At 36.7% G+C, this 26,317-nt stretch overlaps 1 protein-coding gene across 1 annotated transcript; it reads right to left on the reverse strand.

Annotated features, from left to right (window-relative positions):
• Window positions 1–554: 554 nt before the first annotated feature.
• LOC123544464 (ubiquitin carboxyl-terminal hydrolase 47-like) lies at window positions 555–24,589 on the reverse strand. Its single transcript, XM_053534854.1, has 12 exons — window positions 23,603–24,589; window positions 21,474–21,597; window positions 20,908–21,078; window positions 19,240–19,331; window positions 18,072–18,152; window positions 15,434–15,514; window positions 15,049–15,164; window positions 14,116–14,234; window positions 12,322–12,452; window positions 10,058–10,105; window positions 8,854–9,056; window positions 555–2,197 (listed from the first exon to the last, which is right to left on the reverse strand). The coding sequence occupies exons 1-12, from the start codon at window positions 24,503–24,505 to the stop codon at window positions 2,071–2,073; spliced, it is 2,196 nt and encodes a 731-aa protein (XP_053390829.1). The 5' UTR covers window positions 24,506–24,589; the 3' UTR covers window positions 555–2,070.
• Between the last annotated feature and the right edge of the window lie 1,728 nt (window positions 24,590–26,317).

A 26,317-nucleotide genomic window follows, 5' to 3' on the forward strand; every position in this document is an offset into this window, starting at 1 on the left:
TCATTCAACTGTCTAACATATAAAACTATCATATACCTGGACTGTGGAACAACTGATCAATCAACCTTTAGCCTGCTAAACTTCTAAAGTGGAACTTGTCTAATAATCTGAACAGTATCATTTATTATTTGTAGGGGAGTTCACTGGAAATTTCCTGACTGAATAGCGAACAGTGCTGGTCTGCACTGGTCGCAAAAGCAGAATCAATCGTCACCAGCAGGCTAAAAGTTAAAGAGAATTTGTGCAGTCGCTATTAATATTCAAATAACAGATTTTTTGTGAAGGCGTTAGACTGTCAAGCCCAATGTGTGCCAAACTCGTTTTAAGACGCAAGTACGACAGTTCAAAACAAGCTTACATTGGCTTCCTATCAAAGCTAGAATTGAATTTAAGATTGTAACTGTCATGTTTAATTGTTCAATCGGCTAAGCTCCATCTTACTTGACTGAATTATTATCGGAACAAGCACCAAAACGTAGTTTAAGGTCTTCAGACTCTGTTACAGGTTGTTACGAGGTACCATTTAACAAACGTAAAACATTTGGCGACAGAAGTTTTCAAACTGTAGGGCCGACACTATGGAACAAACTACCAGTAGAAGTGAGAAATTCTGATTCGGTAGACACTTTTAAGAAAAAGCTCAAAACACTGTTTTTTAAAAGCTTTGAATCATGGTTCTGATTATTTCTCTGTTGGTGGACTGAATTTAGTAGAGACGCTGAGTATACTCTGCTATGTAGTGTGATCGACGTATGCTTTATACGCAACGTTGTAATTTGCACTGTACAGAAATTTTGTCAAATATGTCGTGTTTCATTGTTTGATACCATTATGTATATAATTTATCATGATTTTTCTTTTTTAATTTAATGCACAGCGCCAGTGAATATACTGTGTAAAATTAGGCGTTTAATCAAATAAAGCAGTTTCAGTTTCAGTTTTTCAGTTTCAATAAAAATTCATTAAAAATGTGGGTTTTTTCCATTTAATGCAAAACCTGGAATATTTCATAACATCAATATTGTTTTAGTATATGAAAATACCTTTACACCTTTGGTAAATTTGTTTAGTTATCACCTCTATTAGCAAATTAAATGCAGTTTGTTTCCCTTTTATCTGACAGCTGAAATAACTAGAACTGTCACAGGAGTGACTCATACCCCCACCATACGGTCTTGTCACAGAAGAATGGCAACCATAAGTAATCATAAAAATACTTAGAATAATATAAAAATGTCAAAAAAGCTTAATACTTAAAAAGAAATTTACTCGTCTTTGGAGTACTTCATCCTGGGCTTCCACATATAAGTAATACTAGTATAATTATGTGCCCTGGATGAGGGATGAGGTAAATATAAAAAATCTCTAATATTAGAGGTACAAAAAAAAGTCTTACCGACCCATGTTACCGCAGAAAAATGTATTTACTTTCTACATAGGACTGATAATAAGAAAGTTAGAAAAATACCAAAAATATTGAAAATCTAAAAATAGGATTTCTAAAATAGACTAATTCCTGGAATTTAAGGGGAACAAACTCAGTACAAAAGTTAATTAAAAAAAGATTACCTCCCTTTAGCTCTAAGCCAATCAGAATGAGATATAGTGAAAATACATCAAAATTAACCTTAAATTCTAAGAAAAAGGGGACATAACTCAAACAAAAATGGTGTCTGAGTTATGCACCTTGTGTCACATGATGTGAGTGATGTGGTGGAACATCTATTTTAAGTTTAAATCAAATCCATTTAGTAGTAACTGAGATACAGTGAACATACATCATGTATTCTTAAATTCTTTAGTTGTAAACGTTTCCTGCTACATTCCTTACAGTCACCTATACTTCACTAAAGAGAAAGAAATGACACATTTCAAGCTCAAACTTTACAAACCCAACTTTAAAGACCAGTATCACTATGCCATTTGTCGATTTCAAACTTGAACAACCAATCAGATGTTGAAGTTTTCTGACTGGTTTACTGCTATGTGACCTTATATCTTATACTGGGAAATCCTGCAAACTGCTCCACATAGGCATTTGAACCAAAAGAACAACAAACAGGTCTGGATTTAGTCGAGATCTGGGGAAGCATTTGACGCAGACAGATTGTTACTAGGTACAGGTTCTTCTGTGTATATTTTAAGGGCTCTTTCCTTTCTGGGACTGTAAGTGACTCGTTGTGCAGACTTGGACAATCTGAAAATACAAAATCAACATCAATACAGTTGAAACTTGGTGTCAGAATTAGAGTGACTCAGATATGCGAGGTGACAAGACCAGCCATTAGAGTGACCCAGATATGCGAGGTGACAAGACCAGCCATTAGAGTGACCCAGATATGCGAGGTGACAAGAACAGCCATTAGAGTGACCCAGATATGCGAGGTGACAAGACCAGCCTAAAAGCTTGACTATCTCAAAACACTCATTTTTTGTTTGCACGTTTGTTTATTTTGGGTTTAGCGCAATTTTTCAACAGTATTTCAGTTATTTAACAGTGGACAGTTAACCTAACCATTGTTCCTGGATTACCAGTACTTCATCTTTTACCAAATCGCCATAAAAACCATTTGTACATCTGTGCTCTCCTAACTGAGCTAAGCAAACAGGCTCAATTTTTCTTCTGACTATTATACCAAGGAATGAACATATAAATACATATATATATGCATTGAAAAAATGATATAACAAATGAGGAATTAATTAAAGGAAAAAATTATAAATTGCAATTAGAAAACCATACTATAGAGTCAAGATATAATAAATTATAATTCTCAGAGCTCCAGATAAGATTTTAGGTTAAAGGGTATTTTACCCCCTAGATTTTTTTTCAAAGGGTATTTTACTCCTAGATGTTTTTCAAAAGGGTTTTTAAAATTTCTAAATGGTATTTCATACTTTGAAATCGTTCAAAGGATAATAATATTAACTGTTAGTTTGTATAATTTTCCGTGTATAATTCATGTGGTCTGCTGATGTGCCTTTGTCTATGTTGTCGTGGTGGTCTTCCTTGTCTCCCTTGTCAACGGATGTTATGGTCAGCTGATCGTCGTGGCAGCCAATCAGAATCGAGCATCTTTGGTCTGGTAAATTCGGAGGGAGAAGGCAACATTCAAGAGCTTTCTGTCGAACCAGATACATCTACCTTGTTATTGTGAGTTACTTTATATTTTTGCTTGATTATTATTCCTTTATATTTACATTTCACTCGTCCAGACAACAATTGGCGTTGTCGCTTGTTCTGACCTGTATTTTTTTAATTTAATTTTTGCTTGTGATATTGGCAATTTTTGATACCGCCATTTTTTCACGTACACTCACTTCGTGATAGTTTATTGTGGGTGATTTACTTACAATTTAAAATTTCATCCTCTTTCAATTTAGGAGGAAGGAGGATTTATGAAAATAGTTTAGGCGATTGATACTTAAATTTACAGGCTGAAAATTTTCGGGATTGAAACTGTTTCGGGAAATCTCGATTGAAATATCTCGATTTAAAATCTCGATTGAAAAGCCTGTATTCTTCTGTATTTTTCTATTGCCTTTTTGAAAATTGTTTTGTTCCATTATGGCCAGTAGGAAGATGAATATTGGCCGTATATCGGTGAATTTTGTGGACCCAGACGTCCTTGCTTGTTTTGTCCCGGGGGTGGGTCCCCGGACAGTTAAGCATTTGGCATGTTTCCGAAAAGATTTTGGAAATTTCACAAAAGAGGTCTTTTTGGCCTACATGGGCTCAAAGAACAGGTCGGTCATAGAGGAATTCTGTGACTTTGAGCCAAATCCCAATTTGCCAGGCACAGAAAGGGAGGTGCTCCTGCCATCTGAGTTTGAGTCTTTTCACTCAAACTCAACATCAAGTTTACAAAATAAAGAAGGTGCCTATGATACACAACATGAGAAGGAAATTGATGAGTTTGAGGAATTTTTGAATTCAAAATATGAAGAGCATTGCTCTGGCCCTCCAGTTGGTTCTGCTGAAGAAAATATAGGTAATTCCTTCACTAATCAAGCTAACCAAAGTACTGACAATTCAGTACCGAAAAGTTATTCTTTTGAGGGTAATTCTAGTCAGTTATTTTATAGTTGGTTTGGCTAGTCACCAGATGTTTCACACCCGGGTAGTACTCATGTTACTGAAATAAATCAATTAGCCCATACTAGCTCTTCTAGCAATGCTAATATTCCTGGCTTAGATCAGATTTCTGAATTATGTAGACTTAGGAATGAACAAACTAATGCCCTTTTTTCAAATTCAAATGGGGGTGAGTTACAGGCTGATAGATCTGAATCAAAATATGGCCCCTATGAAAAGAAAAATGGTTCAAAACCACATGTAACAGTTTGCACAGTTTCAAGCACCCAGCCGTCTAAACCCCGGGGAAATCTAATGATCATAGAAAATACTAGCACCCCTTCGGTTAAGCCAGAACTGTCTATTCCGAAGGATAACTTTAAACCTCAGTCACATGATGACTTCAAACCCTTGTCACATGATGATTTGAAACCTCGTTCACACAGTGGTCATCAGGGCGATTTCAAGCCTTGGTCACATGACAATTCTTCATGTGACTTCCAGAGTGAATTCAAACCCCGGTCACATGGTGATTTAAAGCCTCAGTTACACAGTGGTTATCAGGGCGATTTGAAGCCTTGGTCACATGGCAATTTTTCAGATGGCGCACAAAATAAGTTCAAAACCTTGTCACACGATGGTTTAAGACCCCTGTCACACAATGACATTTCAGATAAATTAAGGCCTCCGCTATTTGATATTAATCCTCAATTACGAAGTGACTCTCAATCGCAACATACTCTTGCGCATGCCCAACTGAAAAATGTTCAGTTTTCTTATCAAAATTTGACATTAGGTCAGGTTTCGAACCAAAGTGCACAGCCTGTCTATACTGCGCCAAATAGTGCACAGCCCAGTTACCTTGCGTCTCGCAATCAAAGGCCCACTAGTGTACATTTCGCGTACTCTGGCTCCAGTAACATGCAGGATAGTTCTGCTGATTCTAGAGGGATTTCAACTACCAGTATTTCTCATTATATTAATCCTACATTTCATTCCTCAGTGCCACAGCCAGCGTATCATGCCTTTGCACAAACTATTCCTCAAACAGTCGTACAATCAATCTTTTCCAGCTAATGTACCGGCAACGCACACTACGACTGCACTTCCGGGTTACCCGGCACCCGTCTTGTCTGCTCCGACTAATGTGCCGGCATCGCACACTACGACTGCACTTCCGGGTTACCCGGCACCCGTCTTGTCTGCTCCGACTAATGTGCCGGCAACGCACACTACGACTGCACTTCCGGGTTACCCGGCACCCGTCTTGTCTGCTCCGACTAATGTGCCGGCATCGCACACTACGACTGCACTTCCGGACACCCGGCATCCGTCTCATTAGCCTTGACTACTGTACCGTCACAATACCCAGCGGTTTCACAACCAGCTCCTTCTACTGTACAGCTACCGTACCCTACCACGGTACATTCAGGGTACCCAGTTGCCGTACCCCTAGCTCCTACGGTACCGCTAGGGTACCCTGTGACAACAACAGTGTGTTCAACAATTACAAGTATACCTTCAGGCTACCCAAGTGCTGCTCAACAAGCTCATCTCTCTGCTCAGCAGCCGATTTCCACATCAGTGCCCCCGGGTTACCCGGGGACCGCACACTTAGCACCTCCCTATCCCGTCTCTGGGCACCATACTCTCTCCGGAATTACCCGACCAATGATCAATGCTCACTCATTACAGTCTGTCGTCACGCAGACTTCTTTTCTCCCCTATCCGCCATCAAATTTAAGTAGCGTCGCACCGGCAATAACACAATTGCCGTATCCGACATCGGTACATTCGGCGTTCCCAGCCAATGTACATCCAGGGGGACCTCCCTCCACTTCATCGGCATATCGGAGTACTATGCCATCAGTGTTACCAGTAACAACACAGTTGTCATCTCCGACACCGGTGCATTCGGTGTATCCAGCCAATGTACAGTCAGGAGGGTTTACCTCCAATTAGCCAATGTACCCAGCTACGCCATCTACATTACCTGTCGTAGCACCATTACCATATCCGGTGTCTGCGCCGGTAGGGTATCATACTACGGTTCAAGCAGGGACTTTCCCCCCTGCTACTTCAACGCAGCTTCCTATGGCCAATCAAGCGCCCTTTCGGAGTCAGAGCATGCCCCCTGGGGGAACACCACAAGTATCAGTTAATCATACAGCTTTTACATATAGCTCAGAGTTACATAACTCTGGTATAAGTTGCCTAAAATGCCCGAGTTTGATGGCACATCCTTAGACTGGCGCTCCTTTCGCGAAAAATTTAAAATTTAAAATTTCGCGAAGTTTGAAGGGTGGGATGATAATCAGTCTAAGTTTCAGTTTGAACTAAGTTTGAGTAAAAAGGCTAGTGAGTTTTACTCAAATCTCTACCGCCGTAAACCCAACCTTTCATTTCAAAATATTCTGACAGAGTTAGAACAAAGATTTGGTGACTCCACCCCACCAGAGAGTTACCAGATAAGATTTCAGTCTGCGACTCAGTTCCCTGACGAAAGCATCGAAGATTGGGCCGACAGAGTATACAAATTAGCTCTGGAGGCATTCCCTGGCGCTGATGAGTTTTTTATTGAATCTCAAGCTGTGACCCGATTTTGCTATGGCATGACCGATGTGAATATGGCCGAGAAAGTACTTGACCTTAACTTGACCTCAGTAAGGGCCTGCCTTAATATGGTTAAAAGATTACAGTATACCCACCTTGCTTTACAAGGAAAACCATCAGAAAACTCATCTTCTCCTTCACGTAAAAAAGTCTCCTCATATCCGGGCCGATCCGACCGCCCACCCTTTCAGAGGACTCCAGAATCTAGTTCTATTGACCAAAGTGAGCCTTCCTTGCCCGAGCTCATGAAAAGTATGCTCACAGCTCAAGAAATAGCCAATCAAAATTTTTTGAAGTTTCAGCAGTCCGCCAATCAACATCAAACAAAACTGATGGATGCTGTGTCTTCTTTGAACGCTAGGATTGATAGGTCTCTTTCCCCAGCTAGGTCTAGCACAAATAGATTTAGCCCCAGACTGGGAAGTCCCCGAAGGCTTAGTCTGGACCAAATCAAATGCTTCAACTGCGGGGGGCACATTTAGTTAAAGATTGTCCTAAACCCAAATTACCCATGAAATGTTTCAACTGTAATGGAGATCATTTAAAAAAGATTGCCCTGAGATCAAAAGAACTCCATCTCCATCCGACAGGAGAGTTACCTTTAAAGAGTCTCCTCAGTCAGTGAGAATGATGTCTACTAGCCCTCAGTCTGATTCTTTGACTGAAAAGTCCTGCAATTTGGAAGTTGGGTCCAACCCCCAACTTGAACCAAATGAGGTTCAGACAGGCACTTCCGGTTTAGAGGAAACAAGAAACGTTAACATAAGGCAGTTAAAATCTGCTTCAGTTTCTAAGATTAAGATCAAAGTGAGTAATAGAAATACTTTTGCTGTGGTGGACACCGCAGCAGAAGTAACGCTAATCTCGGACGCTTTCTGCCATTCATTGAAGGTTCGCCCGCCTGTCTTGAGTAAGGTAAACTTATTGACAGCAGGGAGGGATATGCCCATTCAAGGCCTTGTAGTAGGCCCCGTTACCCTCAGATTAGGTAACAAGTATTATCATGAGAATGTGTATGTCGCCCCAGTTTCAGATACAATGTTGTTGGGTTTCGACTTCATTTTTAGAAAAAGAGCCGTCATCAATTTAAGACGTGAAGTACTGCATTTCGGTAGTTGGGAGGTGCCCTTAATTATAGATGGCCCCTCTTCTACACCCCAGGTCTCTAAATTGACAGTTGGCAAAAGAGTTGTGATACCTCCTGGTACAGTGGCCCGTATCCCTTGCAAAGGTGAATCCATGACCCGAGATTATATAGCTGAACCAAGACCAGGTTTAAAGGTACTTCTGTCGAGAACTCTCTGTGCTGGAGGGACTCCCCCTTCATCTGATATCCCCCGTACTCAGGTTATATCACCCTTTCCTAATCAAAGTGTGGGCAGGGGGAAATTATTTGATCAATTAAGGGAACAGCTCAAAAAGCTTCCTCAATCCCAAAGTACCAAAAATCCCCCTAAATCCAGTCCCCGCCAATGTTTGTTATGTAAGGAGGTCTTTAAGGGGCGAGAACTAACCTTACATTTTAAAAGAAATCATTCCCCCCCCCCACCCTGTTTTAACGTACCCCCAGTAAACAGGGAAATTTACATTCAGCGTGGTCAACGCCTTGAGTACTTGTCTACTCTTGTCCCGGGGGCGGGGAACACAATACTCGGTCTCCTCCAGGTCTTAAGAAAGCGAACTATACCCTTTTCCTCCCTGGGGATAGACCATCAACAGCAAAGAGAGTTCAAGAACCTTGCTGAAGCTAATAACTGGCCCAAATGTCAAGCGTCACTCACCCCAGTCTTTGGAGTAGCCACTCTGTCAGACTGGAGGTGTATGTCAGTAGCCTTATCCCTTGTTTCGGCTGCCGACAGGTTAATCTTCCATCAGGACACTGCCTTTGTCGCCGCCCCTAGCCAGTCTCTACCCGATACGGGTACTGCCAGTGTTACAACGGTTACTACCGTTGACCATGTTGCCTCGCCAGTGAGCTCATCAGGAACATTTAACTCCTATAAACCCACTTACCATAAAGAATCATCACAAAAGGTAGGAATAATAAAATTTGTATTCTTGCAATTTGGTTTGAATTTTGAGCATTTTAGCTTTCTTTTCTGAACGAATAGTAATTTTATGTTATTTCTATCTGTCCATGCAGTGGTAAAAAAGAGTTGTCTAACCTGGTATTTTCCTTCGTTTCGATTTCTTTCTTCATGTCATCACTTAGTTCGGCCAGTTTTTCCTTGCTGTCCCTATAGTACACGAGACAGCCATCATCACATATATACAACGGCCACATTCCTAGAGCCTGCACTGGAGGGTTCCAGTCTAAGTCTGTATGTATCTCCATTACAGATACATCATATGGAAATGTCCCCCGACCCTAGAAAGTTAACAATGACTTATTTGTTCATCAGCAATTGGTTTAAATAACAGTATTTAGTTTTGCAAGAGCAGTGAAGGAAACAGTCTATAGATGTATGTAAATGGACAGGATATATATCTAAAGAGAATTAAAAAGTGGTTTAAATCTTGGCTTGAACAACAGGGAAAACTAGTTTCTGTAGAAATCTTCAATTGTTCAAATAAGTCAACTATTTTGTGAAATATATATCACTGCGCCTAAAGGTTGCTACTAAAATCTTGGTAAAATATATGGTTAAATGAAAAGAAACTAGAGATGCTTTTGAGAAAAAGCGCATGTCTCCCACAACTGCCTTAATCATCTAAATAGTAAGTCAGTCTTTATAGACTGTTTACTTAGAGCACATGTGCATGCGCTTTTTTTGACACCAAAAGGACCTCTATATTACTATACAGTATAGTATATAAGTAGTATAGGCACTGGTTTGAGGTCAAAAATGTGCAAAAAATCAGTGTTTTTGGCAATTCAAGGGCCATATTTCCTAAGTGCCTGGGCCAATTTGGCCAGCTATCGAACTTGGCCGAGGTCTTATAAGCAAACACATTTTGTTCAAGTTTGGTGGAGCTTAAACATAAAGTTGGATAATAAAGTGCCCCAAAGGGACTTCTATACTACTAATGATTAGTAGAAGAGGGGTCGTTTTAGGTCCCAAGACCTGAGCATTTTTCGGTAATTCATAGGCCATATTTCCGAAGTGCCTGGGCTAATCTGGCTAGATATCGAACTTGGCCGAGGTCTTATGGTCAAACACATTTTGTAAAAGTTTGGTGAAGATCGGATGAGAAATGTTCAACTTAGAGTGCAGACAAAGTTTGTGACAGACACACAGACAGACAGACACAGACTGGAGTCAATCAATATGTCCTCCACACCACTGTGTGGTGGGAGACATAATTATGGCCCTTTCCAATTTTGTACATCCCAGATATAATGCCACTAAAACCGAAATGTAAATTTACCTTTGCCATTTCGATATCTTCAGTGTTTATTCCATGTAATTCTGAAATCTGCAAAAACAAAACATCTTGTCCTTAATTCATAATTTCTTACAGAATTGTTTGATGTAACAAATAAGGTAAGTATTTCAACAACAACACCTATTTAAGTTTTGTGTATAGTAATTTATCACATCAAAATTTCGGCTAACGCCTTCATCAAGATAATTCATATACAACTGTTCTTTTTCTCTTTTTTGGATGTTACTATGAAGTTTTTACAGCAGAATATAGATATAAACTTTTAAAAAACATTTCTCAGATCATTATGTCATACCAACACAAATCCATCAACTTGAAAGATTTCTATTTAGTTTAGTTTACACCAAGCTGCAAAAATACTTGTATGCACATACTGCTCTTATTAATTGAAATAAATTATGTTTGCTCATTTCTGAAAATTTATAGTAAAGTAACTTGGCAAATGAAATAAATCAAGCCTAAAGGCTGCAAGATAGCTTCTGTTTATTACAGGTGTCTTCTTTAGGGAATTTATTTGGCAACAAAGATATACACTCAACAAAATTCCTAATTGGTCAGTTTATATTGTATAACTATTTTGTTAATAATGCATGTATTCACACGAAATTTCACATACCGGCATTTGAATAGGTACTGCAGCTAATTATTGATTTATTTTTGGCGACTCAAAGTCAAAGTAACCGCATTAGGAGTTTTGACTAACATTACATATTTTGCACGTGCAGGGCATGTGCACCAACATGCACGTGTTCGTTTACACTTTTGGCATTACTGGCGAAAGTCCTACTAGAAAAACACATATCATGGAGAAATTGACACAAAAGCGACGCGATCGAGCTGTCGGAATGTTGCTAGCCGGGACACATTTACGACACGAGTGTAATTATTTTTTGTAATTTCAAAATAAAATTGTAGCTGTTACTATGATGGTTATTTCCATTTTTAACCTTATTTCCGTTTACAAGAACCTTCAGTCGTTGGTTATCTACCATCAGCGCTCTTTTGGCAAAATTTAACCCAAGGACAATTCATTGAAGTGACCGATTTTGAGTTTTGTTGTAAAATTCCGACAGCCCGGGTGCGTTGCTCTTGTGTCAATTTCACAATGATATGTGTTTTTCTAGTAGGACTTTCGTCAGTAATGCCAAAAATGTTCACTAACAAGTGCATATTGGTGCGCATGTCCTGCACGTGCAAAATATGCAATATTAATCAAAACGCCTAATGTGGTTAAGCTGGTCGTGAATCGGCCAAAAATAAATCAATAATTAGCTGCAGTACCTATTCAAATGTTGGTATGTGAAATTTCTTGTAAATACAGTGTAACTACCGAAAACAGGACCTTCTGAAAACCGGAAACCTTTGAAAACCGCACGAAACTCAAAGTCCCATTTTTTCTGTTCTTATTTCTATATATTTTTAACTTCTGAAAACCGGAACTCCCGAATTCTGAAAACCGGACGATTTTTGAAGCACCGTTTATATTTTAACACTAAGATTGACTTCCGAAAACCGAACAGCAAAATTTTTGCTGGATTAAAAGTGTCACCTGATAATCCAAAAAAAAATGTGTCAACATCTTCTTTTGTTTATCTATTAGCGGCACGTGTTTATTTTGACACGCTATATAATCACAATGATCATCTGATGCAAAAGTAAGGAAGTAATTAGCGATTATTTTCATCTGTATTCAATTTATGAAAACATGAAGAATTAAATATCTTACGTGTTAAAACTTTTCTTAATGTTTGAATGAAAGAAAGACAGGTGTTTTAAATGATTTAGTTACATCGATTAAACTATGCATTATCAATATTAATTAAAATTTAATGTTGACAACTCGGGTCTCCGAAGATGGTAAAATGTAAGTGGAAAATGTTTGCATAAATGCTATTACTAAAGTTATGTTGTTTCTTTTTATACTTGTTATTTATGTATTTATTATCCTTAATGTTTGTAATTGATTATTAATTAATTTCTTTATGTGAAATTGTAAAATTAAAAAAAGATAATAATCTCCTTCATCCTACAAGTAGGAAAACTTAACTCTTTGTGCACCATGTCCACTTTGCCTACAGACTTCCAAACTTCTGAATTCCGGAAACTTCCAAAAACCGAACTTTTAGGCTGGTCCGGAGGTCGTTCGGTTTTCGGAAGTTACACTGTACCTGCATTATTAACGAAATAGTTATGCAAAATAAACTGACCAATTAGGAAATTTGTTAAGTGTAGATATATTAACTTGCCTTCTTCCTAAGTTCTTCTACTGTCTGTTCAGTAATTACAACCTCCTCAAATGGTCCAAGCTCGTACTTAGATGGATACCACCTTCTCAAATACACTGCCAGCTGGGCAGACGACAACATCTGTTCTGGACCTACATCAATGTACAAATATTGTCAAATCATTTAAATTTGCATAAAATCTTGGATGTTTCAGCCAATATGGCCTTTCTATTAGGAAATTAATTTGTGCAGTGTTTTGCCGAGGATAAAAAAATGGCTGGGACACATGTTCCCTTTGTAAGACAAAAGTGGGAACATTTTAAAGATCTTGGAGATGCCAACTTTTGGAGCATTATATCACTGAAATAAATCAAAAATAGTACTAAAATTTAAGCTTTTATTGTAACCTAGCCAAGAAAAACCCTTCAACCCTGAAATTTGCTATCACTTTTCTTTTGCCTTAGCAAGAGTTTTCTAAAACCTGGGTGGGGAACGGTCACCAACAATGGCTTTTAAGCTATCTAGTGGCTTTTAAGGTAGTTCTGCACATATGGATCAAATTTTTTTCTACAATGTAGAATTTGATTAAACTCTGATTTTTCAAAACTTCGAAATATACCTAGAAAATTTAGCAAATAAAAAAGATAGGATCGTGTGTTTGATTTTTTGCTACACTGATTTGAAAAATTTGGACCTCACACAATATTTCATAATGGGGGTCTATTGGAAAATCGTAACTTTCACAAAATATTCGCGAATAGAATTTGTTCTATAATGTAGATTTTGATGAAACTTCTCAGTTGTAAATAAACATATGGCCTATAATTTGGCGAAATAAAATGTATAGGTCCGTGTGCTTATTTTTGAGATATCTGACCATGATTAAAAAGATCTGGACATTTCACGCTAATTTTAAGACATTAGTTTGAATATTTTAACGTGTCATATGTTTTAATATCATATTTTGACTTTAGAAATATAGCAACAGTGCTATTTTAATAAATGTACTCACAGGTTTCGATTAATCCGTAAAATGATTTTCATTTCCATATTCCGAATCCAGGATTTATTCTGTTTCCCTCATAAATGACGTTAGGCCATCACTTCCGGTTTATCAAACGTGCAGAACTACCTTAAGGGGGACCATATAAAGAAAAAGCCTGATTATCATTAGTTTGAAAGTTTTGATTGCCTGTAGATGCAGAAAAGTAGCTAGATAATTGTTCTACATTTTTCTCGCTTGCAATTTTCCATGCCTTGCTGTTTTGTGGGAAAATTGAGGCAAAGACGTAAATGCTTCATATTCAGTTCTGGTCATTCCCTATGCTGAATAGTCCCTCACAAATTCCTATGCAACAACTGACACTTCTAGACAAATTTCAACGCAACACTCATATTTACGCGAGATTGCCTCCTCAGCTGAACACTGTTTATGGATGTCAAATTTTAAGGGTTTTAAACATTTCATTCATTCATCTTACACAAGTCATAAGAAGTAGACCACAACTACTGATATTGACTACACAGTATTGCTTTTTCTTTTCACAGGTACTTTTGAATTATCTATTATACAGTGGGGACTACTTTTCATGGAGTTAGTGTTTGCATCAAATTTATTAAAACAAAAATTATTTTTAACTATGATGTAAAAACTTTTAAATTCAGCTAAAATTCTTTCCTATTTATGGCGGTATTATAAAATTGAACGCAATGAATAGTTATGATATTTGACTGTATAATATATTTATTTTACAAAACAACAGAATAAAATTTACACAACACAAAAACATTCAAAGAACATCTTTGTTAACTTACCGTCGAGGATCTCGAGGAATACTTCCCAGTTAGGATAGATTGGTATTTCTTCCTCATACACCTGTTTATCTACATAAATAGTGCCAGGATTCTTCCACGTCTTCTTTCTCAATCGACATCTATAACGGTATAAAACATAGGTATGTACATCAACTGATTTATGTATGATTATTTCTTAACCTAGTAAATGTAAAATATTAAAATTCATTCCTAAGACCAAAATATCTTTCACAGAGTAATATTTTCACAAGTGAGGAAGCCAATGGTTATACTGTAAAATCTGAGGTTTAGAAAAGAATGATTTTACGATCTTTCATGTTAAAACCAACAAGCACTCCATTTCTCTTTTATCTTCTCAATGGTTTTAACCCATATTTTTCAATGTTTTTATATTACCAACGCTACATCAAGCATAACCTCATGATGTAACAGCAGGCCTCCATGGCCAAACGGTTTAAGGTTAAACACTATGGATCTCTTGCACTTCACCGCTACAAGTCTGAAACCTTGCTTAGGGAGTAAATTCTTTCATGTGAGGAAGCCGTCCATCGGGCTTATGGAAGCTCAGTTGTTTTACCCAGTGCCCACCCTTGCATGAAATAATGCTCGGAGGGGCACCTGGGGTCCTCCTCCACTATCAAAAGCAGGAAAGTCCCCACATGACGTATATTGTGTTGGAGCGACGTAAAACCCAAAACAACAAACATGATGTCACACAGATTACCGGTATGTCAGGCAATCTTACATAGTTTGATGAAATTTATATACTTTTACACCTGAGTTATGGCAAATATATATATTTTTGTATAATCAATTTGCAGGTTTGAACTGGATAAAATTACATAATTACAAACAGTGGTAGTCAATTTTGTGTATGCATACAAAATTTATTGGATATTTCTACAAAGACAAAACCAACCAAGTAAAACATACCTGTCAAGAGGAACATCCAGGTTGTGTTTTAATTTTATCTCAGGAAGAATAATCTTCTTCGAGTCTAACACTTTCATCCCTCGTGCAAATATTGTATCCAGTAAAAACTTGGACGGCTAAGGAAGGTATATATAAAAAACTTAATTTATTTTCATTATTAACAAAGGGACCTCAAACATAAATCAAATTATTATTTTCAAAATAAGTAACATTTTTTTATGAAAAAATGGCTTGACAAAAATCTGTTTTGTGTTGGGTTTTTTCCACCACTTTTACGTCTTATTATAAGTTAATTTAACAAGTTAACTAGAATTTGAACTAGAGTTTGATAGACCTGTGGATTTAAGTGTGAAATCCAATAAAAGAGTTGTTTGCGACTACATACCTCTGTTTCATTGACTAGTAACTGGAACACTTTAACCCTGTATTCTCCATTCTTCAAAGCTCTACCTAGTTTGATATTAATCTGAAAATGGAAGAAATTATGCATTTTGTGTTACTCCACTTAATTCATAAACTACTAGAGCTGCTTTTGAGAAAAGCACATGTCTCCCACAACTGCCTAATCATCTGAATAGCAGTATATGAGTCAACCATGCAACAAGACCTCAACTGCCTTATCACACTTTCAGTGCTTTGATTATCAAAAACAAGCTTTGACTTAGAGTGCAGACAAGATTTGTGACAGACACACACACAGACACAGACAGGAGTAAATCAATATGTCTCCCACACCACTGTGTGGTGGGAGACATAATTATTGTATATGCAATGTGTTTGAAATTATCTAGAAGATAAGATATTTGCTGTTTTTTCTTCTTCATCAAATTGTGTTGTACATGTGATAAATAGAATATGTAACTTACATATTACATGGTACCAGATTATGTAGCACCCTTCACATGATAACACGTTCAAAAACACTTAGCACAGTACATAGCAGCCACTCATGGCACCAAATTCATCATCTACTAGTACAGACAGAGAGTGATCTGACCAGAGGGACAGAACAAGAGAAAGCCTTCTTAACAGAGTGAGAGAGAGAAATCCATTTATGTTCTGGCCTGTCTGGCTAACTTAGCATGGCTCTTCAAGTACAGACAGTCTAGAGTATAGTATCTGTACAAGCGAAGCTGTTTCCCTCTGAAGTACCAGTATTAGCTTCTTAGTCGTATTATTTAAGGCTGCATGGTTGGTTGATCGGTTATTACAGTGCATCAACACAGTTTTGGTTATATGGAACCAGGCAGGAGTAAACATGTTGATTTTACATACATCAATATAACAAGAGGGTCATGATGACCCTGGATCGCTCACCAGAGTAATATGAGCTACATGTTTCAAATGTCAAACTGATGAAGATTTTCCTATGTAAAATCAAGTGACCTCATGGGGCGGGGTCAAATTGACCCCGGGGGTCATGATTTGAAGAAATTTTGTAGAAGTCTACTAGGCAATGCTACACGTCAAATATCTAAGCTCTAGGCCTTTTGGTTTATTTTTAGAAAAAAATTGAAGATTTTCCTATGTAAAATCAAGTGACCCCTGGGACGGGGTCAATTTTGACCCCGGGGGTCATGATTTGAACAGATTTTGTAGAGGTCCACTAGGCAATGCTACACCTGAAATATCTAAGCTGTAGGCCTTCTGGTTTATTTTTAGAAAAATTTTGAAGATTTTCCAATGTAAAATCAAGTGACCCCTAGGCCGAGGTCAATTTTGACCCCGGGGGTCATGATTTGAACAAATTTTGTAGAGGTCCATTAGGCAATGCTACATGTCAAATATCTAAGCTGTAGGCCTTCTGGTTTATTTTTAGAAAAAATTGAAGATTTTTCTATGTACAATCAAGTAACCCCATTGGGCGGGGTCAATTTGATCCCGGAGGTCATGATTTGAATAAATTTTGTAGAAGTCTACTAGGCAATGCTACACGTTAAATATCTAAGATCTAGGCCTTCTGGTTTATTTTTAGAAAAGTTTTCAAGATTTTCCTATGTAAAATCAAGTGACCTCTGGAGCAGGGTTAATTTTGACCCTGGGGGTCATGATTTGAACACATTTTGTAGAAGTCCACTAGGCAATGCTACACGTAAAATATCTAAGCTCTAGGCCTTCTGTATATTTTTAGAAAATTTTTGAAGATTTTCCTATGTAAAATCAAGTGACCCCTGGGGCGGGGTCAATTTTGACCCCGGGGTCATGATTTGAACAACTTTAGTAGAGGTCCTCTAGGCAATGCTACATGTCAAATATCTAAGCTCTAGGGCTTCTGGTTTTTGAGAAGAAGATTTTTTAAGATTTTCTTATGTAAAATCAAGTGACCCCTAGGGCGGGGTCAATTTTGACCTCGGGGTCATGATTTGAACAAACTTGGTAGAGGTCCACTAGGCAATGCTTCACACCAAATATCTAAGCTCTAGGGCTTCTGGTTTTAGAGAAGAAGATTTTTAAAGTTTTTCCTTTCTGTTACCATGGCAACAAGAGTTCTGCATGGAATTCAATTTTTTGAACAATTTTTAAAGAAGACCATCCAAGGAACATCCCTGTGAAGTTTCATCAAAATTGGCCTGTTGGTTTAGGAGGAGATATTGTTTAAAGGAAAGTGTGGACGACGGACGGACGGACGGACGCCGGACGGTGAGCGATCACAATAGCTCACCCTGAGCACTTTGTGCTCTGGTGAGCTAAAAATAGGAGGTATGTAATGAAAACTTTTTATACCTGCTGGAATCATAGGCATTGAAAGATTGAACCTTTGATGAAGTCAGTGAATAAAATTTCATAAAGCATACGAGAATTGTTGAATAAAACAGTATGAGCCTCCCACAGTATCATTTTAGTAAACTCGTTAAGTTCAGTACAAAGACAATAATCACTATATATCTTCAATATATCTGTGCATTTTTGAGACAACACACATATGCTTAATACACACATATCCAGAACCTTTACTAGCCGACTGAGAAATCAATGGAAAAACACTGACTATCTGACATCTGGATGAACAGAGAAGAGCTTACCCTCCCATCCTCTAAGAATGACAGTGTCTCTGTGAGTCGTATACTCTCAAATTCTTGATTGTTGGAGTATACTCTGTACACCTGTTATAAAGAGAGAAAAAAAGACATGTCAATTTAAAAACTTACATGTGAGGATGTCATTCAGCCGACTATCAAAAGGTTAATTTAAGGTCAGTTGATAAATTAGTAAAAATCCCGCAATGGACTGAGATCTTGAGTTTCTCTTTGAAAAAAAAACATGAGACAATTTTTTTTTTATTTAACGTCGCACAGACACATGAATGATAGGTCATATGGCGACTTTCCAGCTTTAATGGTGGAGGAAGACCCCAGGTGCCCCTCCGTGCATTATTTCATTTCGAGCGGGCACCTGGGTAGAACCACCGACCTTCCGTAATGCAGTCACTTTGTTACGGATTTGATGCCATTTTTCATTAAGCATTCGGTATGTCACTATCATGAAAGCAGCAATATACATTAAAAGTATTTCTGAATTCTGTACTAATAATGACATTTTCATTAATGTTCTCTACTAGTACTGACATGTTCTGCACACAAACAGACATGTTCCGTACATAATCTGACAAGTTCTGCAAATATAATTACATGTTCTGCACATATACTGACATGTTCTGCACATAAAACTGACATAGTCTGCACATAAATAAATTATACTGACATGTTCTGCACATATACTGACATGTTCTGCTCATATAGTGACACATTCTGCATATATACTGTCATATTCTGCACATGCAATAACATATTCTCCACAAAAACTGGTTACAATTTTCTAAAAGTAGCGGCAGTTCTCCAAGATTACATTATGTTCTCCACAAGTAACTGACACCTGCCTCACATAAATCAGAGATTGGAAACAAACAATTTGAGACCCACTGTCGTATGTGAAATTGCCCTGGAAAACATTTGCCTTGCATAAGGACAAAATCCCATCCTTTCAATTATTAGTATTCTGCTACGCCTTCTGTGCCCAACTGGAAAAATGCAGAAACAAAACTTTGTAAAGCTTAGACATCTACACCAGTTCTTTTATGTTTTAAGCTTAAAAACAAAGTTCCTCATCCTTATATAAACTAAAGACTATCCCCATTATGTTTAGCAGTGACAAAAAGGTGCCGAAAATATCACTTAATTTTTCTAGACATACCTTAAAGTTATCTGCAGACACTCCTACATACTGTTCAAGTTCTGCTTTGAAACATCCCAGCGTGATTCTTTTATCCACAAACACTGATAGACCTGTGATAGCAAAAATTTGATTATATAATTTGGCAGTTCATTAGTTTAAAAAAGAGTGTATGTGTCCACACAAACATTACAATATCAATTCTTTAAACATATAGAAACTCCTGTAAAATACTAAGCACTGTCACATTCCATATATTTCACATTTGATATTTACTACATGACTGACAACACTAGATGGCATTTTTCTGCAAATTTAATAGGTAATTCTGGACAGTGTTTTTAAAAATAGATGCTGCCTAACAATGATCTGATCACTCAACATTCAATTTCATTTACATATCTACAATTCTAACATGAAAAATCCATGCACATTTTCATTGTACCTGGCAATAATTATGCCATGTCGATATATTATTTGGTGTCATACAGGCGCTGAGAAAACTATTTTATATAACATGAATTTCAGGATCGAAATTATCTATAAGTATTCAGCATGCTTATAACCTCTATATATTGTTTCAATATATTGAAACATGGTTCCACTACAAATTACTTCTTAAATGCTTACAACTGAAAGTACTTTCCAAATTACAAATACAACCTTTGTGAAACAATATAATCAAGTCTATAAAATAAATTTCCGTGATATATCATCTTATCTAAAGAAAAACAATTTCGCAAAATCATTTCAATAGTTATTTAGTTGCAAAATTATTTTTGTAATTCTTTAAGTTCACTCCGATGCTTTTCAAAAAACAACCTACTCTAGAAATTTTGTTTAAAGGGAAAGGTACTGTTGTTCTGATGTTATTTCTATCAGGTATGTCTTCATATTTCATTTAAGGAAGTGAAAAGAAATATCAAAATCAATCAAAACTGTCTGACAGATTGTTTTCAGAACAATTAAAATAATTATTGTTGTAACACATTAGCTTTAAAGTAGTCAGTGTGCACGTGTATGTCATAAATGCAGTGTGCACGTGTATGTCATAAATGCATGTCACTTTTATGGGCACACTTGGTGAGACATCTAATTATTAGGGGCTTTGACTGGATACTTGGAAGGAAATTGTCATTGCTCCTGGGAGTCAAATTTAGCATGTAAACGGGAATCGGACTGGAAATGGTGGTCATATTAGTGGATTAGTGGGATAGTCACATTTCTGCACAAGCGACCATCGAATTTTAGAATAAATCATTCCATTTTCTGTAAAATCGGTCTTAGCTGGATCATCTTAATTTAAGAGTGATCGTAAGTAGGGATTCTAATGTAGTCATTTCATAGCAATTTTCTTAAATTTCAAACTGCTATATGTTTTTCAAGAGTGGTTTGATTTTAGAAATTCTTCACTTTTTTGAAGTCTGACAATGTCTGTCATTTATAATTATTGTGTCAGGCATTCCTTCCCCTTCATAGAGGACTACTTTAATGACCAATGAAATTTATATACAAGCAAACAAACAAATTTCTCATTAAATCTTCAGTTTGAAATGGTCAAACATCTTTCACTCAAAATGCCATCAGAGTGTCTACTACTACCATATAAATCTGGATCACTTTGACTTAACTGTGATTGTAAGTTTAAAGTTCTTATTTCTGTATCTAGGTCCCTACAGAAAGACTCACGGTCTGTCAGATTTTCTCTTGATCTGTATGTACGTCTTTCATGATTGCACATTTCACTTCCGTTATCAACACTATTTGCTGAACTGTTAACGCCACTTTCAACTGCCGAGTCCTGACCCAGCGGAGAATTTTCACGAGCACATGAGTGTCTTTTGTAGTCAGATACCTCAGCTGTTGGTCAAAACATGTGATATGTGAACATTAAACTTAAATTTAATATACCTATGCTTAACTGAAAATAAACAAACTATATTATTTAGCAACTAAACTTTAACAACTTTTAAGAAGAATCAACTTCATGATATCTTAAGAAGCACATAATAAAAACTGAAAAAAAAATAATTAAAAAAATAAAATTTTACCTGGCCATAATTTTACCCAAGGAGAAATGCATTTTTGGCCGTATGTTAACGTTATCAAAGATACAATTTATCTTTAAATTTAAAAAAATCCTAGAACCACCTGTAGAGATCTTTAAAATGGCGTAAAACTTATATCTGATATTGCAATATGAAACTGACATTCTTGAAGAACCCCATTAAACAATTAGCAAATTAAGTGATTACCTAGCGAAGGTAGACTGACTTGTATATTAATTGTGTTTTGATTTCTGTCTAACAGAGTATAGAAGTGACTTCTATCAAACTGTGTATTCCTTTCTTCCTCTGTCGCATTTAGTTCTACATACACCTGGAAATATTTAACTGCACTAGAGAACAGTTTCAACATTGAATACATATATCAATTACAGCTATCACTAAAGGTGATGAATGTACCCCCACATGTACTGACACAGTACATTGCAATTTGACGCACACAAGACTACATAATTATGTGGACTGTATGTACATAGACTGTATGTATTCAGTATAGTAACAAAAAACAAAAGTTCCATAACTATGTAGAATATTTATCAAAAAGAACGTAACATGCACCATGCACAACTAGGGTTGGTACTGATCACTTGTGTGAAGTTTCATTAAATGTGTGCAAGGGTTCGGAAAATAAGGCGCACACAATATTGCATATGCAGACTGTATGTACATAGTATGTTAACAAGAAACAAGTCTCAGAACTCTGCAATTTTTGTTGTTGAAAGAACTTAACATGCCCCATGCACAACTACTGGTGTTACTGATCACTTGTGTGAAGTTTCATTAAATTGTGTCAAGGGGATGTGAAGAGATGGTGCGCACAAGATTGTGTCTATGTATATAGTATAGTAACAAAAAACAAAGTCCCGTAACTTTGCAATTTTTTTTTAAAGAACCTAACATGCCCTATGCACAACTATTGTTGTGAACGATCACTTGTGTGAAGTTTCATTAAATTGTGTCAGGGGATGAGGAAAGATGGTGCGCACAAGATTGTGTCTACGGACAGACAGAAAGACAGAAAACCTGAAACCAGTATACCCCCCACCCCCTTACAACTTTGTTGTCGGGGGATACAATAAAAATCTACAGATTATGAGGTATTTAAAACAATTTATGCTCTGGATAAGTATAATGGTGCAGTGGCCCTGACTCGTTACCCTGTGATCGTATGTGTATTAGACAGCAGTACAGTACCCGATTCAAGGTCATAAAACCAGTCCCAAAACTTTAGTATCTGATTTCTTGTTTCCAAGCAATAATCTGAAATTGACCAATGGCAAGGCTGCTTTCTTTGACTGCTTTCAAAACTTTGGTAAACCATTAGAGAAAATTAGTACAAGTTGTTAGTATTGTCTGTTAAATGTTATGTAACATTCTCAAAAAAACTGTATTTTTTTATTTTTTTAATCTTATAATAATGAAAGAAATATATACAGTCAAACTTGGTTTGCTCAAACACGATGGGACCAACAAAATTTATTCGAGTTATCGGTAGCCCATGCCATCGAACAAAGTACATTATAAGGGATTTTGCCGGGACATGAGGATGAAGTTTGTCTGTATGTAATTGATAAAACATTTCCAACATATAAACATTGTTAAATCACGAAATGCTTAACTTTTCAATCCTACAGAATTCTAGCAGTGTTTCTTACCTTGTTAGTTTTAAAGAATCCTTCACTTTTTAATGTTTTATTGGGCGTATAGAGAAGTTTAAGATCATTGTGAAATCTTTCCAACACACATCTCATATCATCTTGTTTCAGTCCCAACACCTGTGAAACAAGTGTTTAAATTCCTGTACAGTCTGTACAAGATATGCCCTAACTGTGGCAGCAGGCTCTATAATGGTATCTTTTGCTAAATCTGCCACATATACCTTCACCGTTACACCTGTAAACTGAATAAATTGTCAGATGAAGACGGTGAAAATTAAATATTTATAACTTATAACGTGCGCAAGTAATAGCTATTACGTGCGCATATGTTTTTTCTACTAATATGTGAGCTGATGTTTTATACAAATACGTGTTAGCTATTACGTGCGCACGCAATAAGTTATACGTGTGCAGATTTTTTTTTCTACATATATGTACGCTTACGTTTATATACTAGTACATGCGCACGTATTAGTTATTAGGTGCGCAATTATTAGTATAAAAAAATCTATGCCACCTCTGTGCCTACGTAAGGAACATACAATACAAAATTCATATTTACTTGTGACATACATGCCGCATATTTGACAGAATTCATATAGGTACAAAATAAAAAAAAAATCTCTGATTTAATTCGATATAAAAAAAAAACACTATTACCTCTAGTGCTTTCTCCTGGACCAAACATTTTGAGATACTGGTATCTTCGGGTTGTTTGAATACAATTTTCCCTAACTGCACAGATGTTTGTAAGATGTGTTCGATATCTGCAACGGATTCAAACTCGTAAATGCTCACATGGTGTTCTTTCATCCGCCTCAATTCGTCTTCAAACATTTTCCCCTTGTTCTGTGCACTCTTCATTGTCATGAACAGTTCGCATCGTTTGGCGTCTTTTAATTTCTGTTCTATATCAGACTGTATAGCTGATGTATGTGACATTATCACTGACAGTCTTGACGAGTTATCTTGTATCACTGTCATGTCTTTGTCCTTTATTGCTTTCACATCTGATTTAATTTTCTGTATCCTTGTTTCTACCCATTTCAATATCTGTTCTCTTAGCAACTCTATTTTTGACAGTGCTGTTTCAGAAATCACCTCTGCAGATTTCTTCTCACTAGCTAGAAAAACACCCATACTAGATGTTTCATCAACAAGTGCCTCTAAATCGCGTTTAAATGTAGAAAACTTTTGTCCCTTTTCCAGTTGCTTTACCAGCTCAGGTAAATGATTTACATCAGTACAATCTTTGTGGCTGTTCTTCTTGCAAAGAGAACAAAAGAACGTGTTACAACTGGAGCAGTAGAATTTGATAATCTCTTCTTCGTGACCAGGGCACAGGTTAAAGCATACGTCTTGGGGCATATTTGTCTTGTCCTTGTGCACATGATCTGGTAAAAACTCTGTATGGTAATTCAAACATTTTTCACAAAAATACCGTACACAATCCACACAATATCCGCCGGCGCTGCGATTTTTAGCTTTCTTTTTGCATAATTCGCAATACATTTCCACAATTTCTTCTGATCCTTTGTCTTCTAAACACTCTTTTGATGACATGATAAATATATCTAGCAGTCGACACAAACCCTCAAGTCAATAAACCTGATATCACAATGTCACTTTTCAAAATCAAATGCTCAATGTTTTACACTTCCTTGTGTAGTTTTATTTATACAATACTACCAAACACAGAGATATCGCATATAATTACCACCGTGTCCAATCGTTACTTTGTAAAACCGGATCAAATGGAGCGGTTTGGGTAAAAAAAACATTGGTCTTTTCTCAGTTATTTAGAAATTATTGTCTGAGACAAACAGCGCAAGATGTACTCTGAACATTAAGGAATGCTCGTTGCTATTCGTTTTCCAGCAAATCTAAGCACTTTTCTCAATTATTTCGGAAAAACGTGCCAAAATAGCGGGAAAACAATGCCATGACTCAGAAAAAAGCGTTATTTCCAGTACGTTCTCTGATAAACATACAATATTACTTATTCTGTGATGTAACTGATACATTCATGTAACACGTTGGTGCTAAAAATGATCAATAAGTTTTCTTGGAAGCGATTCATGACTTAACTGATCGGTAACGCAGGAGTCAAAGGATCAGCGACTGCAAAATGCAGTAACGCATGGGTTTTGGACTTTTCTTCTGCGTTCGTTTCCATCAATTTCCAAGGGAAACGTACCATCATTCACTCAATCTAACAGAAAAAGCCGATAAGTACTGTCACCTGATAACGTTCTAGTCTAATCAGCTTATTGTTTTTCGGCGACGCCGTCTAAATTCGTTTTCGTTACCTATGCCACGTGACTTCAGTTTGCAAATCAAACTACTTGATAACGCATTATAGATAATTTATCAAAATGGAAGATTTATGCAACACCCTGCCTGATTGGACGAGAGTGTCAATTTCTTTCACTCTGTTGATTGTGCTACGCTGAGTGAAATGTAGACAAAGCGTTTATCCTAAACGACGCTGTTCACAGTTTTAAAGCTAACTTTGGCTAAGTATATTTAGCAAGAATATTGATATATCTCAAAATGATAAGTAAGTTTAATAAATATGATAAAAAAACCTGTTCAAATACCAACATATATCAAATGAAAGAAAGAGCTGAATACGGTCTGCGTATCACATGAATAAGGGTGTGATAAGAGTCTTTTATGTAGAGAAGTGCTTTTTAAAAGATTTTCTTTGTTACAATTGTCGTCTGTATATGAAAAGGTTTCTTGCTTTTGTGACTTATTCAGATTGCATATTAAAATGAATACTTGTTTGCTTTGATATATTTGTTATGAATTATTTAACTGACTTATTATATATGAATATTTTTCTTTAGTATGGTATGCAAATATTGAACTCAGTTGAAATCTGTTTTATTATATATATGCTATATAATGACTGAATCTCATTACATTGAAATGAAGGTAAGCTGGATACAGTTTATCTATGTGATATGACTAGGGGTCAAACTTTGCTTACGAAACAGAAATATTGAAATAATTACAATTGTATGTTTTGCTTGACCTTCACTTTTTATAGGTGTGACGTAATTGTCCAAAGATTCATGAATAGCGAATATGCATTTGTTAAAGCGGGATCAGTTGGCCTATTTTAGAAATAAATAAAAATAATAAATAAAAAATCCTTTAATTGATTTTTTCTCATGTATTCTAATCAAACTTGATTTGTAGCATCTTTATTAGGCCCGCAGCCAACTTTGTTCAGCTGGGACATTTAACCCCTTTTAGGGGCTGCTAGAGCTTAAACTAGAAATGCCTTTATACAGCGTCTCATGAACAGCTTGGTGGATCTTTGTCATACTTGGTCTGGAGCATCATTATAAGGCCCTCTTCCAAATT

This window comes from Mercenaria mercenaria, unplaced genomic scaffold (genome assembly GCF_021730395.1).
Source record: "Mercenaria mercenaria strain notata unplaced genomic scaffold, MADL_Memer_1 contig_4177, whole genome shotgun sequence".
NCBI lineage: Eukaryota > Metazoa > Mollusca > Bivalvia > Venerida > Veneridae > Mercenaria > Mercenaria mercenaria.